Source organism: Amblyraja radiata, chromosome 22, assembly GCF_010909765.2.
Source record: "Amblyraja radiata isolate CabotCenter1 chromosome 22, sAmbRad1.1.pri, whole genome shotgun sequence".
NCBI lineage: Eukaryota > Metazoa > Chordata > Chondrichthyes > Rajiformes > Rajidae > Amblyraja > Amblyraja radiata.
The window spans coordinates 8,495,105-8,512,896 of NC_045977.1; the positions used below are offsets into that span (position 1 = coordinate 8,495,105).

The 17,792-nt window shown below is 41.1% G+C and overlaps 1 protein-coding gene across 4 annotated transcripts in view; it reads left to right on the top strand.

The window, feature by feature from the left end:
* The window catches only part of mrtfb (myocardin related transcription factor B), a 182,682-nt gene that overhangs the window by 94,151 nt on the left and 70,739 nt on the right, over positions 1 to 17,792 (top strand). The window contains exon 1 of one of the 4 annotated variants that reach the window (XM_033040315.1): positions 3,488 to 3,681. The exons of the other annotated variants lie outside the window; for them this stretch is intronic. Within the exon in view, the coding sequence (XP_032896206.1) occupies positions 3,627 to 3,681 (55 nt within the window). The 5' untranslated portion in view covers positions 3,488 to 3,626. Of the gene's footprint in view, positions 1 to 3,487; positions 3,682 to 17,792 lie in introns of those variants that run through there. 4 annotated transcript variants of the gene reach the window in all.

The following is a 17,792-nucleotide window of genomic DNA, read 5'->3' on the forward strand; positions in this document are numbered from 1 at the left end:
ACCCATGCATTCCCGCAGCCTTCATGCAATTGAAATTGAGCAACACAGCCAAAAAATCCATGTTTCATCACCCCGCTGCACAAGAAGGGAGCAAAGCAGAATCGTGGGAACTATCAGCCGGTTAGTCTGACTTTGGTGGTGGTATGATTTTACTGTCCATTATAAAGAATGAGGTTGCGGAGTACTTAGAAGTCCACGATAAAATAGGGCGAAGTCAGCATGGCTTTGTGAAGGGGAAGTCTTGCCTGACAAATTTGCTGGATTGTGTGAAGAAGTAACTAGCAGGACAGGAAAGGAGAGTCAGTAGATGTTGTATACCTTGATTTTCAGAAATCCTTTGATATGGTGCCACAGGTGAGGCTACTAAGGAAGATGCGAGCCCATGGTATCAAAAGGCAGGTACTGGCATGAATTTCAGGTTGGCTGAATGACAGAAGGCAGAGAGGCATTAAAGGGGGCTTTTTCTGCTTGGATGCCAGTGACTAGCGGAGTTCCACAAGGCTCTTGCTGGGGCCACTGCTCTTCACGTTGTATATAATGATTTGGATGAGTGGATTGAAGGCTTTGTGGCCAAGTTTGCAGATGGTACGAAAATAGGTGGAGGGGCAGGTCGTGTAGAGAAAGCATGGACTCTGCAGAATGACTTGGATAGTTTGGAGAGTGGGCAGATAAATGGCAGCTGGATGTAGCGTAGCAAAGTGTGGAATCATGCATTTTGGTAGTAGGAATAAAGTAGGATTATTTTCTAAATGGGGAGAGAATCCAGAAATCGGAGGTGCAAAGGGACCTGGTGCATGATTCCCAAAACGTGAATCTGCAAGTCGAATCAGTAGTAAAGAAAGCAAACTCAATGCTAGCATTTATTTAGAGAGGGCGTTTCTACAAAAACAGGGATGTAATGCTGAGGCTCTAAGGTGCTATTCAGGCCGCATTTGGAATATTGCGAGCTATTTTGGGCACCATATCTGAGGAAGGATGTGCTGGCTCTGGAGAGGGTCTAGAGGCGGTTTACAAGAATGATCCAGGAATGAGTAGGTAACATTGATGAGCGTTTGACGGCACTGGGCCTATAGTCGCTGGAGTTTAGAAGAATGAGGTGTTGTCTCATTGAAACGCACAGACAGTGAAAGGCTTGGATAGAGTGGATGTGGAGAGGATGTCTACTAGTGGGAGAGTCTAGGAATAGAGGCCAAAGCCTCAGAATTAAAGGACGTTCTTTTAGGAAGGAGATGATGAGGAATTCTTTAGTCAGAGGATGGTGAATCTGTGGAATTCTTTGCCACAGAAGGCTGTGGAGGCAGTGTCAGTGAGATATTTAAGACCGAGATAGATAGATTAGATAGATAGACAAAAATACTAGAGTAACTTAAGGGACGTTTAAGAATGAGGGTAAGCCATTTTGAACGGAGACGAGGAACACTTTTTCGCACAGAGAGTTGTGAGCCTGTGGAATTCTCTGCCTCAGAAGGTGGTGGAGGCCGGTTCTCTGGATACTTTCAAGAGAGAGCTAGATAGGGCTCTTAAAGATAGGGGAGAAGGCAGGAACGGGGTACTGATTGTGGATGATCAGCCATGATCACATTGAATGGTGGTGCTGATTCGAAGGGCCGAATAGCCTACTCCTGCACCTATTGTATATTGTTACAGGAGATGCAACATCTGTCCCTATACCTCCTCCCTTGATTCCATCCATGGACCCCAACAGTCCTTGCAGGTGAGGCAGAGGTTCACTTGCACCTCCTCCATCTCATCTACTGTATCCACTGTCCTAGATGTGGACTCTATATATCGGCGAGACTAAGCGCAGACTGAGCGATCATTTCGCTGAACACCTTAGCTCAGTCCGCCTTGGCCTATGCGATCTCCCCGTTGCCAAACACTTTAGCTCCCCCTCCCATTCCCATACTGACCTTTCTGTCCTGGGCACATCCACTGTCATATTGAGGTCACACGCAAATTGGCGGATTAGTACCTCGTATTTCGCTTGGGTAACTCAGAAACCAATGGTATGAATATTGATTTCTCCAAATTCAAGTAACCCTCTCTCCATCCCTCCCCCACCCTAGTCATCCTACATGGAAACGTGAGAGTGCTTCTGGATTTAATTATACCACTGTGCGTTTGACTACTCCAGATATTACTGTTTCACAGTGTAATGACAGCCAGTGATAACAGTTTCTCATTACTACTGCTGGAAAGCCTAAATGCTAGAAAACAATTTTAAATCGGCTTTAGAAGTACTTAGATCAGAAATTGTTTTATTTATGACACTTTATCAGACCTGCAGGTTTACTTTTGCAAATTAGTTGAAACTCTTTGTAGATAGTAACCAATCAATTTTCTTCTATATTAACGGGATACCCTTTTTAAAAATGTTATAGTCGATATACTGGAAAGATGGCCTACTCTCGATATGTCTGGGTTATATTGTGGCCAAGCACTGGGAAATGTTCCGTTTTTACACACCTCGTGATCTAATTTTCCCTGTAAACAGAGTGAATTTGGATATAAGATGACATGAGAGTGATATTTTTAACTGCCTTTGACTAGTTGTTGTGAAAAGAAATAACTCCTGGTTGTGCTGTGCCTCTCGGATTCCCTCTAATCTGTACGCCTTCATTGGAAGGTTATGATTGTGTCTAACTTGACTAATTTCACTCTAAAAATCATGCATTTCTCCTGACTAAGCAGCGGTCAGCTTGCTGCGTATCACATTTCGCAATCTTAGCTTGAACCGACCGAAATGAGATTTAGATGCTGTTGGAGCTCAGGACTGATTGCATAATAGAAGCCAGATTGATCAAACATTATGCATACTGATTATTTTGCAACATTAACATGCCTAGCTTTCATTGGTGATTGTCAGTCCATATAATCTAAATGTATATGAACATTGCGGGAAACTGGATTTAGTTTAGTTTAGTTTGGCGATATAGCGTGGAAACAGGCCTATTGGCCCCCAGTCCACACTGACCAGCTGTCACACATACACTAGTTCAATCCTATGCATTGGAGACAATTTAGAGAATGTGGGAGAAAACCAGAGCACCCAGAGAAAGTCCGCGGGGCCACAAGGAGAACGTACAAACTCCATATGGACAGCACCCATAATCGGGATCAAAGCCAGGTCTCTGGCGCTGTAAGGCAGCAGTTCTACCACTGCGTTGCCCTCATTTGACAAGGCCTCTCAGCTCATTGTGAGGGATACAAGCTGATTGGAGTGAAGTGGTTTTATGGGAATTGACATTTTGTGGCAGCTTATTCAGGTAATGTGCCAGTGCAAGGAAGCAAAGGTTTTTAATCTTTCTTTTGGAACCACAGACCACAAGGACCTTCAAGATCATGAGTACAAAAGCTGCATTTCCTGTGATAATTGGAGTCTGGCAGGATTCCTGAGGGGGCTGAAACTGACTCACTGACTGCTTTCTGCTTTGGGGCGGCTCTGATTGGTACTCTCACAACAGCGAGGTCTAGGTCTGCCTCTCAAAAGCAGTCTCCTGCAGTCCTGGAGCAAGCTTTTGGTGTGCACACTGGATGCCTGGCATATTTTCTGTGTACTTCAATGGAACTAAATTACGAATCCGAAGCAAAGTATCGTGAATCTGTGGGATTTTAGTCATTAGCAGATGGCTCTGCTGGAACCAGAGAGGAACATTGCGTTAGAAAGTAGTTTTAAATCAGGTGAATGTCTTTTATTTTAAGGCCACATTTCTTAGTATGGAGTAAAACGTTTGAATTGTACACACAAACACAACTATTATAGACTCTATTGATTTTTCAGCCTGCATTGTCAGTTGTTTAAGGAAACTGGAACATTTAGCATTGAAGCAGTATGTTCAGAGACTGAACCTAGTAAAATAACTTTTACTACCAGGTTGAGGCATTAAGATGATCAAATGAAAATGTGAACTGTTATATCGTGTGGGGCTTTGCCTGAAATGCAGTGTAGCTTTACACTCAAATGACAAAATCAAAGTTTGACTTATTTGACTTGAACTTGTTAAGATGTTTAGAAACGTTGATCGAAGATTCTAAAATGATTAATGTTATTCATAAAGGACTGGTACCTGTCAATAAAATTGCTTCAAACTAGTCAAATGTAAAATGATAAGGTCTTTCATAGGTAGACAAAAATACTGGAGGAACTCAGCGGGTGAGGCAGCATCTATGGAGAGAAGGAATAGGCGACGTTTCGGGTCGAGACCCTTCTTCAGAAGAAGGTCTTTCACATGGATGATTTGTTTGGATGAACTTGTATGCCTTTTGTGTCCACTCATCAGAGTTTATATTTGTGTTCGCATATGTAAAGAATATTTTTGAATTGCTGACAACATACTTGCTGTTTGATTTCATTTAAAGTGAAAAATTAGGCAAATTGTCTTGTTATTGAGCGTGAGTTATAGAACTCATGGGAGCAATTGTTATCAATTGTGTTTCTGCAGTCTTAATGGAAAACTAGTCTGCGGGATCAGTGTGAGAGCACAGGAATGTTCACAGAGCGATATGAAAACATTTATGATGACAATATAGCCCGAGGGGATAGGAACCAGGTCATAAGGGGACATGTCAGTGGTTTCAGCCGCACATTTAGGCATTAGTAACAACATTCACTAACGTTTTAAGATTGCTAAATCCACCAGGATTGCTGGGAACAAGTTATCCCCCTGGGTGTCACAATGAAATCCACCAGATTCAGAATTCATTGGTTCCTCAGAGTTACTTTCAGTATCAAAAATATCATCAGTTAAATGAAAAGTAGATTGCTACCAGTTAGAATGGTCTAAAACTTTTTTTTTTCTTTGTTTAGTTTTGATCTATAAATCTTGTTGGGAAAAATAACAGGAAATTCACAACACACAGTTAATAATGTACAGCTGAGCCGGGAAGTTCAAGAGAGAGAGAGAAAGACCGTGTGAGCCGTGAATCTCCAGAAGTTTATACAAATGGCTGCTTTCCCTTAAACTACTGGTTACTTCAATGAACATGCAGGATTTGAAAGTTAAACTAACTGCAAGATGCTAGAGTTTGTACTTAACAAGATAATGTCTCCTTTAATGATCTGTACAATGCCAACCAACCATTCTGACTCAGAAAAATAATAATTTGATTTTTTGAGTGGTAAATTACTCTAAAAAGGTTTTACGAATCCCCAAATTAATTTGGTTTTTTTTTTCCCCTTTTGTTTTGAGACTTTGGCATTGCTGGCAAGGCTAGCTATGGTTGTCCATCCAGTGTTGTTCTTGAGATGATGGTGTGTTGCCTCATGAACCATCATGTATTGTCTTTCCGCTGACTGGATAGCACGCAACAAAACTTATCACTGTACCTCGGTACACGTGGCAATAAACTAAACTGGATCTGAACCAATGCTGTCTCTCTTTTGCTGCTGGTTCGGGAGTTCCAGAATTTGGATACAACCGTAATGAAGGAATGGCAATGTATTTTCAAGTCGGGAATGGTCAGCCTAGTCCTGGAGAAGTGTGGCTAACTGTCGTTCCTGCTACAACCCAGGTCCAATTGCATATTTTAATGAATGTTGTCTGTTCCGATAGCTTTCATTGGATCCAGGGTTCTCAGCCTTTATTTCTATCACGTTGATGGAATCAAATTGACAGAATACTAGTTTAGGAATGGATGTAAGGAGAAAGCCATAATAGATTCTCCACTTGCTACTTTTGAGTAAACATGAGTATAAATATTGCTGCATTGTCATTGGTACTTCGATGCTGGGCTTTATGGGAAGGGCTATGTTTAATGCCTAATCACATCCTGTGATCCTACCCTGAACTATCCTGCTAATAGATCAAATCATTGCAATCTTCGAAGCACAATCATTTAATACCATCTAAAAGGAGGAAGTCTTCCAGAGCCAAATTCCCCTTCAAATGTTTGAGATGTCAATTCCCTTGCCCCCTGGGGAAATGGGTACTTTAAAGACTATGGGTCCTAACACCAGCTTGTTGGAAATGAAAAGTATCTGTACTCCAGAATTGGATTCGTGCTTTAGCTGATATTATTAGAGCATTGGAACCTACCAACCACTTGGAAATCATGTACAATAATCAAAACCAGCTCAATACAAGGAATGCATCATCACCTATTCAGACTACTACTTTAGTTACTGGCAATTTCTTGCTGAAGTTTTGTTATGCTCTGCCGGAAGCATTTAGTTTGAGTTAGGGGTTTATGCAGGAATTTGAATTTGAGAGACAAGTGTCAGTTGTCTTATGCACCCAAATAGAACAATGAAATTCTTACTTGCAGCAGAGCAACAGGGTTGTAAACATGGTTATCAATGGATAACATAATAAACAAACAAAAAGATCCATAAATTAAAAAATCTAACATAGTACAAAGCCCAAAGTCTCTTGTATAACCAATACAGTCCGTGGATTGAATTTTAGTTGGAGATTGTAGTGTTAAACAGCCTGATAGTTGCTGGGAAGAAGCTGTTCCTAAACCTGGACATTGCTACTTTCAGACTTCTATATCTTCTTCCCAGTGGCAGGAGTGAAACGAGAGTTTGAACCAGGGGTGAGGGTTATTGATGATGTATTTTTGGGTCAGTGCCTCCAATAGGTCCCCATGATAGTGGAGAGGTCAGTACCTGTAATGGACTAGGCAGTGTGCACCACATTTTGTAATTCCTGAGTGTTCGAGTTGCCAAAATAGGCTGGGTTACAACCAGTCAATATGTTCTCCACGGTACACTGAACACAAGTTCAAGAGAATATTTGTCGACATACCAAAACTCTTCAATATCCCAAGGAAGTAGAGGCATTGAATCATTTATTTATGATTGTATCAAAGTGCTGGTTTCAGGACAGATCTTCAGTCAGATCTCCTGCGTTGTTGACACTCTCCATCACCAACCCATGGATGAATACAGGTTTGTGGATCCTCGGCATTCTTTTCTAAAGTCAACAATCAGCTCTTTGGTCTTACTGACATTGAAAGCAAGATTGTTGTTCTGGCACCATTCCATCAGGCGATTGATCTCTCTCCTATACTCTGACTCGTCATTACCCGTAATTTGTCCTGCAATTATGGTGCGGTCAGCGAATTTAACATTGGAACTGTGTCCGGCTACACAGTCTTATGTAAAGAGTGAGTAGAGCAGGGGACTGAGCACACAGCCTTGAGGTGCCCCTGTGCTGAGGTCGAGGAGGAAGTGTTGCCAATTCATATCGATTGTCGAGGATCCAGTTGCAAAGGGATGCGCAGAGACCTAGTTTCCTGAGCTTAGTAACATGTTTGTTGGGGTTCCTAGTGTTGAACGCCAAGCTGTAGGTGATGAACAACTTTATGTTTTTATCGTCCAATGGTCCAGTGCATAGTGTAGAGCCAGCGAGGACGGATGCCCCATTGATCTATTGTGGTGGTAGGCAAATTTAATGGGCCCAGGTTCTTGCTAAGGTAGGAGTTGATATGCAGCATAACTAACCTCTCAAAGTACTTTGTCACTACAGATGTTAGTGCCACCGGTTTGTGGTCATTTGTGCATGCCACCTTACTCTTTTTGGACACTGGTATTATTGATGCTCTTTTAAAGCAGATGGGGAACTCAGTAATGAGACTGAAGATGTCCACAAAAACCCCAACCAATTAGTCTGCACAGGTTTTGATAACACAACTCGGTACACCATCAGGTCCAGTCACTTTCCAAGGGTTCATCCTCCAGAAGGATCTTCTGTCGTTGGCCTCAGGACTGAGATTGCAGTGCCATCAGGGGGCTTTAGGGGCCTGAGAAGGCACGTTGTTATTCTCCCTATCAAAGCATGCGTAAAATGCATTGCGCTCGTCTGGGAGTGATGTCTCGCTATCGCTTGAGCTGCCACTTGGTTTTGCATTGTAGAACGTGATAGCTAGCAAGCCCTGCCACAGCAGCCAAACATCCGTCTCATCCTCCAATTCATAGCGAAAGTCCCTCTTAGTCTTTGATGCCTTTATTGAGATTGAACGTGAACTTTTCGAGGGTTTTTATTGGCATTTAGGGAGGCACACAAGATCCTTAATATTACATGGCAAACGTGCATAAGTATCTAGAACCTTGTTTTTTTTAGATGAATATTCGGATGGCCTGTGCCCTTGAGCGTCCTGTTTGGAAATTGTCCTGTCTTCAGGCAAAATTACAATTTTGATCCAAATGTGAACGCGTGATTAGAATTCCAGAGATGAAGTAAGAATAACTTATTTTTACATTAAGAATCCATTCAATTAAATGTCTTAATTTAGGGTGACCGATAAAACTGAAATTGATGAAGTTGAAGAGAAATCTCTTCATTGGCTGTAGTCATAACAACACGAGCAAAGGTCATTGAGTTTGGTGATGACCAGTCATCTCAGCCTTAGCGTAATGCTGCAGGTGGTTTGCGAGCACTGTTTAAATCTGTTCACCATTTGGAAATTTGCAGTTAAAATCAGTATGTTCGAATACTTATTCAAAATAATTTATCAAAGCAAAAAATACGTATACTTCATATTCTCCCTGATCGCGAAGATTCTATGTAGAATTCTACATCGGCGAGACCAAGCGCAGGCTCTGCGATTGCTTCACTGAACACCACCGCTCAGTCCATGTTAACCAACCTGATCGCCCGGTGGCTCAGCACTTCAACTTCCCCTACCATTCCCAATCCGACCTTTCTGTCCTGGGCCTCCTCCATTGCCAGAGTGAGGCACAGCGCAAATTGGAGGAACAGACTCTGAAGAAGGGTCTCGACCCGAAACGTCGCTTATTCCTTCTCTCCATAGATGCTGCCTCACCCGCTGAGTTTCTCCAGCATTTTATGTCTACCTAGAATTCTAGGAGCCGATTTTACATCCTAGGGACAGCTCAGCCTCAAGACCGACTGTGGCTCGGTATTTTCTTTTCACATTGTTTAAAAAGCAATAAACAAAATAACAAAGAAATCTAGGTGTGCTGACCTAAAGCCTCTTATTTTTAAATTCGTAAAAGTTTGCTGGAGCTATTATAGTAATTAATTATAGACACAAAAAGCTCAGCGGGACAGGCAGCATCTCTGGAGAGATTTCAGGTCGAGACCCTTCTTCAGAGTCTCGATCTGAAACATCACCCATTCCTTCTTCCAGAGATGCTGCCTGTCCCGCTGAGTAACTCTAGCGTTTTGTGTCTATCTTAGGCTTAAACCAGCATCTGCAGTTCCTTCTTACACATAGTAATTAATGAGACAATTTTTCCAAGATAAAATTATAAAGCTGCATCTATTAAAATTAATATTAGCAACAGAAATATTTGATGCAAACCTGTTGCTTTAAGTTTTAAAAAAAAAGCTCTAAACTGTCCTGTTTAGCAGGTTTCAGTGTTATGTTCAGTATTTATCTATCTATCTATCTATCTATGTTCACATAAAACCCATTGGATCTGAACAGAAGTCTTTCTCATCATCCGCCAGTGTTGTAAAGGATGTCCACATGATTTTACTCAGAAATTTAAGTTTAACTAAGTGACACTGGTTTGCCACTTCTCATTAATCCATTTCACTCTTTTTTACTTTTTGGAAAATTTGATGATTGCCAGCGTTCATCAGTTTTTTTTCAAATCGGAATGTTTTCTCAATTTATCTTGGAAACTTGCTTAGCATACACCCAAAAGATTTTCCTTAATAATACAAAATATCTCTGCATCCTCAAGTTCTCATGGCAATTTCAGAAAACAAAATATAAAAAAAGTCATAATACATATTTGGTACTTTTTTTGTAATATTTATATCTCATAAAGACGAAGTGCATCTTTGTTTCACTATGGCTCTCTAGCGAAGGAAATATGTCCGCCTGTATGTGACTCTAGATATGGGACACTGAGCAACCAATCTAATCAGTTCAAGGAAACTAGGGATGGAAAATAAATGCTGAACCCAGTTACGCCTACATCCCATGAATGTTTTTTTTAATTAAATGCCAAATGTCACAGGCATGTGTGTGAAAATCTATGTAACCTGGATACACTTTTTTTTAAAGCTTGTGTATTTTCTGGAAGACCTATTTAATTGTCCTAGGATATCTACTGCCCTGGAAAATTGATTCAGTTACCTTTTTGAACAATTTGTTTTGCTGTAAACCACGTATAATAAAAGTCCATTAGTATTCAGTCGTGTTTTTTTTATTTTAATGATGAGAAGAAGGGGACCCGAAACGCCACCCATTCTTTCTATCCAGAATTTCTGCCTGTCCCGCTGAGATACTACAGCATTTTGCGTCCATACAACATAGAAACATAGAAAATAGGTGCAGGAGGAGGCCATTCAGCCCTTCAAGCCAGCACCACCATTCATTGTGATCATGGCTGATCGTTCCCAATCAATAACCTGTGCCTACCTTCTCCCCATATCCCTTGATTCCACCAGCCCCTAGAGCTCTATCTAACTCTCTCTTAAATCCATCCAGTGATTTGGCATTCATTGCTCTCTGTGGCAGGGAATTCCACAAATTCACAACTCTCTGGGTGAAAAAGTTTTTTCTCACCTCAGTCTTAAATGGCCTCCCCTTTATTCTAAGACTGTGGCCCCTGGTTCTGGGCTCGCCCAAAATTGGGAACATTTTTCCTGCATCTAGCTTGTCCAGTTCTTTTATCATTTTATATGTTTTTATAAGATACCCCCTCATCCTTCTAAACTCCAGTGAATACAAGCCTAGTCTTTTCAATCTTTCCTCATATGACAGTCCCGCCATCCCAGGGATCAATCTCGTGAACCTACGCTGCACTGCCTCAATCACAAGGATGTCCTTCCTCAAATTAGGAGACCAAAGCTGTACACAATACTCCAGATGTGGTCTTACCAGAGCTCTTTACAACTGCAGAAGAACCTCTCTACTCCACACTGAAATCCTCTTGTTATGAAGTCCAACATTCCATTAGCTTTCTTCACCGCCTGCTGTTCCTGCACGCCAACTTTCAGTGACTGGTGTACAAGGACACACAGGTCTCGCTGTACCTCCCCCTTACCTAACCTAACCCCATTGAGATAATAATCTGCCCCCTTGTTTTTGCCACCAAAGGGGGGGGGGGGGGGGGCTGTCTAAAATATTCACACGGGCTGGTGAAGGAAGAGATGTATTTGTGTGTGTGTGTGTTCCACCCTGGCAGTCGCCGTTCCAGTTCCCAGTTTTTCAGGCGACTGCTGGCAACTTCACAGTCGCCGGCAGTCCGCTGAAAAATCGCCTAAGTGGGACAGGCCCATTACATTCTCCAGTGTCTGAGCGTATCACCTTCAAGATAGGAGACAAGTCCAACTGTTGGTGCATCTTAGGGAAAGTCAGTGTTCTCTGTCACCTCTTCTCAGTGGCTGAAGAGCTGCTCTGTGAATCACAGTGTGGTTTGTGTCTATCCAGAAAATATAATTAAGTTTTCATACAGTGAAGATACATCCAAGAAAAATGCAGGAAAAAGCACTAGCCACTATATTTGTCCTTTTTTAACCTCACTAAAGTCTTTGAATCCGTTAATCAGGAAAGGCTGTAAAATCCTTCTCAATTTTTGCGGCCCACAAAATTGATCTCAGCTTTACATCTGTTTTTTGGTGGTGTGTAAGCCACAATTTTAACCAGTGGGTCTCCAGACGGACACATTTCATTGACAGGCAAGGCAACTGCATTGCCCAACACTTCATTCTTTGTTACCACACCTTGCCTCCAAAGGTAGAGCTAATCTTCAGTACCACTGGGGTAATATTCAATGTGGAGTGACCACACTCTAAACAATTGGGGCCCAACCTGTTTCTGATTTCCAACATGCACATTTCCTTGATTTTCATTCACCTGAAACTCAGTTGCAGTACATGTATGCTCAGAAGTCGAGCTACGGGCAGCACGGTGGCACAGCGGTAGAGTTGTTGCCTTGCAGCGAACGTGGCACCGGAGACCCAGGTTCGATCCCGACTACGGGCGCTGTCTGTACAGAGTTGTACATTCTCCCCATGACCTGCGTGGGTTTTCTCAGAGATCTTCGGTTTCCTCCCACACTCCAAAGACATACAGGTTTGTATGTTAAATGGCTTGGTAAATGTTTTTTTTTTAATTGTCCCTAGTGGGTGTAGGATGGTGTTAATGTGCGGGGATCGCTGGTCAGGGCGGACCCGGTGGGCCGAAGGGCCTGTTTCCGCGCTGTATCACTAAAACTAAAAACTACAGGTCATTATTGATTTGTTCACTGAAGCATTCAGGAGCATGGACCTTGTACTCAACGTCCATAAGATGAAGATCCTCTACCAACCTGCTGATACTGCACCAAAGTAACAATAAAGGCTCACAGCAGGACACTGGAAAATATGCTCAAGTTTCGAGCATCTGCATTTTCTTGAGTCACCAGAATTTTTTTTTGCCACCACTCAGCAAGGACACATAATGCTATGAAATTCATCAGTGCTTTTGAGACACCAATGTGGCCTTTGGTTGGTGGGGAAAATGACATTTGAGGATTAAGACTCAAGATCTGGCACAAAACTCACAATGAAGCTGATGACAGTGCCCTCCTATTTGTTGCTGAGACCTGAACAGGCAATGAACTAGTGTTCAAAAGGGAACTGCAGATGCTGGAATATCGAAGGTACACAAAATTGCTGGAGGAACTCAGCGGGTGCAGCAGCATCTATGGAGCGAAGGAAATAGGCGACGTTTCGGGCCGAAACCCATCAACATTGAATTCCCCCAATTTGGCTAGCCTGTGCTGTCCCCTCCCCTTCCTTCACCCTCTAGCTGTCTCCTCCCACCCTCCCATCCGCCCGCCCTCGGGCTCCTCCTCTTCCCCTTTTTCCTTCTTTCTTTCCCCACCCCCCATCAGTCTGAAGAAGGGTTTCGGCCCGAAACGTCGCCTATTTCCTTCGCTCCATAGATGCTGCTGCACCCGCTGAGTTCCTCCAGCAATTTTGTGTACCTTCCAGGCAATGAACTAGAGCAGGCACCTTATGGCACTGGGAATGGGAGTCGGGAAATTCCTCCAAATTCACCAACATACTCAGTACCATGGCGGTAGTTAGACTTAGTTGGCTACGATCAAAAGGGATTTGGGGATGTGCCCAAAGTCTCCTTGGAATAAATATCTTTGCTTTCTGGGAATGCCTGCCCCATAATTTTTGAAGTGCAGAAACATGATTCAGAATGGTATTCTGTGCCTCAAAGAGCACACAGAAGTCTGCAACAGCAGCGGAAGGAATATACCAAACAAACTAACCCCGCTCCCACCCCAGGCACTTTCTGTTATATCTTTGAGAGTTTCAGCAGTTCTCATATTGCCTCAAGAAACCACCCCAGAACCCACAAAACTGGAGTGGATGCAAGTCAACCTCAATGCTAATGAACTGTCTAAGTAGGAGAAAGCAGTCATTTAACTTTAAAATTTATTCAAAAGTAAAATACTGCGGAAGTTAGAAATCAGAAGTGACATTTGAAAAAAGGTCTCCTGTCTAAAAGTTGTTGTTTTTTTAATCCCCATTTGCTATCTGGCCTGCTGTTATTCAAAAATAATTTGATCTTTACAGTTTGGTAGGCAATTTGGCCGACAATCTCCATAAATTATACAATAATTTACTTTAGGTTATTTGAATGAAGTGATACCAGAAATGTGTTAACCGAAGTGTCTACTGTTGTTTACTGATTTTCTTTATTTTCTTGTGTTAATCATCTTGGAAAAATACTTCGTATTTAAGTTTTAACAATAACTGAAAACTATTTTGGGCATTTCAGCAAGCATACATTTTACTGAAGCTGGAGTTTTGATTACACAAAAAGGGTTGACCATGGTCTTCAGAACTATCAAACCATGACTGTAACTGGGGTGGCACAGTGGCGCAGTGGTAGAGTTGCTGCCATACAGCACTAGAGACCCGGGTTCGATCCTGACCACGGGTGCTGTCTGTACGGAGTTTATACATTCTCTCCAGTTTCCGCCTATGTAGAAAAAAGACATGTATTGACTTCTGTAAATTGTCCCGAGTGTGTAGGATAGAACTAATACATGGGTGATCATTGGTCGATGCAGATTCGGTGGGCTGATAGGCCTGTTTCTAAGTTGTATCTCTAAACTAAACCAATAACTTAAAAAAATACCGAATCCTTTATCAAACTATCTGGAATAGTTTAAGCCTATTTATTTGCAAAGAAGAAAGAATCCATTGGCTCTTTGCAACAATTGAGAGTTCAGCTGATATTCAAATGTTGATTCTCTGCCTAAATGGACAATAGGTGCCAGTAGTAAAACGTATTCTCTCATCTCAAATGGGCCCAGATTTTGAATGAGCAACTCCAGTACAACATTGACCACAGAACGCTCCACGTTGAGTAGCTATAGTTTAGTCTCAACAAGTTTTAAAGAAGTATTGTTCTCAGTTTATGTTTGTAGGCGCTGTTCCAAAAATAGACAAATTACTAACAGATGCACCATTAATGGCAATGATTTGTGATAGGATAGAAGTAGACAGTATGTCTACTCTGGCAGATTATTTGCTTCAGTGGATTTTGTGTCTTTTCCTCTGTATAACTTACGATTCTAAAGATACGGAAGCACAATGTTTGGACAAATACCAAGATAATTATGTAGACTTTTTAATTCAGTTTTGCAACCCAGGAGAGGTAACAACCGCGGAATAATAGTTCCTTACTCTGCTCTGCTGTCACAGACCTCCCAGGTCCAGGCGCAAGAACATATCAGCAAGTTTCCTGCTCGCCCTTATGGTCAGAGATTGCCAAGGTCGCAGAAATTCTGATCTAAGGAAAATATATAGGATTTCCTGTAATTGATACTTCCACAGGCTTTATGAAGCATCTGGGAACCAAGTAACTGCCATGAAGAGGTTTGACAGAAATAACAATGTTCATTTTCTCAGTTTATTGAATAGCCCAACGCCACCATGTAGCCATTTAATAATTGTGTGATGGAGATTAAGCTTTGGAATCTTTGTAAAGCTTTTTATTCAGACCTAATGTTGTATTAGATATTATGTCTGTGGTGCTTATTATATTTTTAAAGGTTCCTGGCAAATTTGTATCCGCCTTTCTAAGTGAAGTATATAATATGATCTGAGGGAACTTATCCATTAATAGTAAAAGATAAATAAATTGTTTTTAAAAGAATTGCTTCATTGAAAATAATATTGTATGTATGCAATGCACCTTGAATTACTGAAATAGGCAAATTGGCTTTGATCTTATTGACTGGCAGAGTAAGCTCAAGTGGTTGAAAAGCCTTGTGCTCCTTATTCATATGTTAGAGAAATGCCAGAGGGTTAGAAATTTGATAACATTGTACTCAATATTACACCAAAAAATGAAAAAGGAGAAACTATACATTTTATCAATGTAACTTCAACACTTTGGATGTTATGATAAACCATTATTAAAACAAACTTTCTTTGTTCTTTCTATTCTTGATTATTGAATGACTTTCCAAGTAAAGACATGAATTAGAATATTTTAAAGTCTAACAAAGTAATTTTAAAATATGTGTCTTTTTACAATACTGGAGAGTTTTTGATGAACAAGATTAGTATTCACTTTTTTACACCAATACACTGTTCTTAACAAAAATCTACCCATCATGTGAAACCTTATAAATAGCAGATATAAATTAGATAACCAAGACCGAAAGTCAAAAACATTTTTTCATAACAGACAAATTTTCATTGTTTTCCCGCCATTTTGGACACAAAGTGTGACATTAAAAACTCTGCCACATTTAGTCATGAATATTTAATTCATAAATAAACTTCATATGGCCCCTCATACATATACGTTTTGATAATGATCTAGGGAAATACCTTCATAAATACCAGGAGAAAAATACAGTAACGTAAAGGTACAGTAAAGATCCCGTAACGGTCATTGTGCTTGGTGTCCATAGTCACAGCCACCGTTATCGCGGTCGGTGTGTCCATAAGTTAAACCACGGAGGCTTCAAACTTCTAATGCTTTTCAAACACCCACATCCTATGGTAGTAGCGATCTTTGGGTGAGTTAATTATTTTTTCTTATTCTCCAATTTAATATTTCAAAAACATCATGGTGTCAAAAATGCAACGACCGTTTACGATATATTTTCTGACTTCTTAAAATCAATTAAAAAAAATTAGGGGATAAAAATTGGTCATCAAAACTAAGAAACTGAGCCAGCCTTCAACTTGGCAACACACTGTCCCTTGTTTACCTGTTGTACGGACCAAGTCGCTAACTTCTTTCCTTCGTGTCAACTTCGGGAAGCTCCGTAACTTTATTCTATAGGTCTTTATTCTTTGGAGCGCAGAAGGTTAAGGGAGGACTTGATAGAGGTCTTTAAAATGATGAGAGGGATTGATAGAGTTGACGTGGATAAGCTTTTCCCATTGAGAGTAGGGAAGATTCAAACAAGAGGACATGACTTGAGAATTAAGGGACAGAAGTTTAGGGGTAACATGAGGGGGAACTTCTTTACTCAGAGAGTGGTAGCTGTGTGGAATGAGCTTCCAGTGGAAGTGATGGAGGCAGGTTCGATTTTATCATTTAAAAATAAATTGGATAGGTATATGGACAGGAAAGGAATGGAAGGTTATGGTCTGAGTGTAGGTAGATGGGACTAGGGGAAAATAAGTGTTCGGCACGGACTTGAAGGGCCGAGATGGCCTGTTTCCGTGCTGTAATTGTTATATGGTTATATGGTAACGACCGTTACGGAGACATTATACTTACCAAAAAAATCAGCCCAAATCAAACAATCTGATGAATCATTGGCCATCGATAGCTCAAATCCATAAGGTAATGTACCGTTTAGATCACAGTGGTAAAAATGCTTGGTACTCGCTAATAATCTAACGTTCGTTTTCTGGGACACAAACCTTTTAGTGTCAAAGAACGTTTGTGTAACGCGTGTTGCGGTGTCTACTCAGATGGATGCAGTATTCTACTAAATGATCAGGTGAATGATGTGGAAACGGTGTTTGCAATTTTATTGTTCCATGTGGTATTCATAAACACAGAAAGGAATAAGAAATACGTGCACTTACTGTGCCAACCAGGTCACTGATGGACACCACACAACAACCGTTGCACAACATGTATTTGTGTATTCTGATGCCATTTTCAAAAACTTGTCAACAATATGCTATCTTTTCTTATATTTGTTGTTGATACTATGTTAGTGATGAACCCAATAAAGTGCTTGTCAACTTTTTTGAAGGAATTTTAAAATTGACCCCATTTGTCACATTCTGTGTGCAATATTGTAAAAAGACACATATAGTCATTCTTGCAATGGAGTGGCAGGGACCTTTAAACTAGCAGGTCCCCTTAATATAACAGTGAGATAAAAAGTAAATATTGGTTGAATCATCAAAATTGTATATATCTTAAAAAACGTAGAAACATAGAAAATGTGTGCAGGAGTAGGCCATTCGGCCCTTTGAGCCAGCACCACCATTCAATATGATTATGGCTGATCATCCAGAATCAGTACCCTGTTCCTGCTTTCTCCCCATATTCCTTGATTCCGTTGGCCCTAAGAGCTATATCTAACTCTCCCTTGAATGCATCCAGTGAATTGGCCTCTACTGCCTTCTGTGGCAGATAATTTCACAGATTCACAACTCCTCATCTCATTCCCAAATGGCCTACCCCTTATTCTTAAAATGTGACCATGGTTCTGGACCATCTTTACCAAAGAGAACTTGTAGTAGTTCATTTCAACAGTAAATATGGCAATGCAGCATCTGCTCAGTGTTGTATTGAGTATCTTATAGTGGAACTTGAATGGAATCCCTACTTCCTTGGAAGATTGAGAGGATTCGATTTTGCAACAAATACACTCTTGT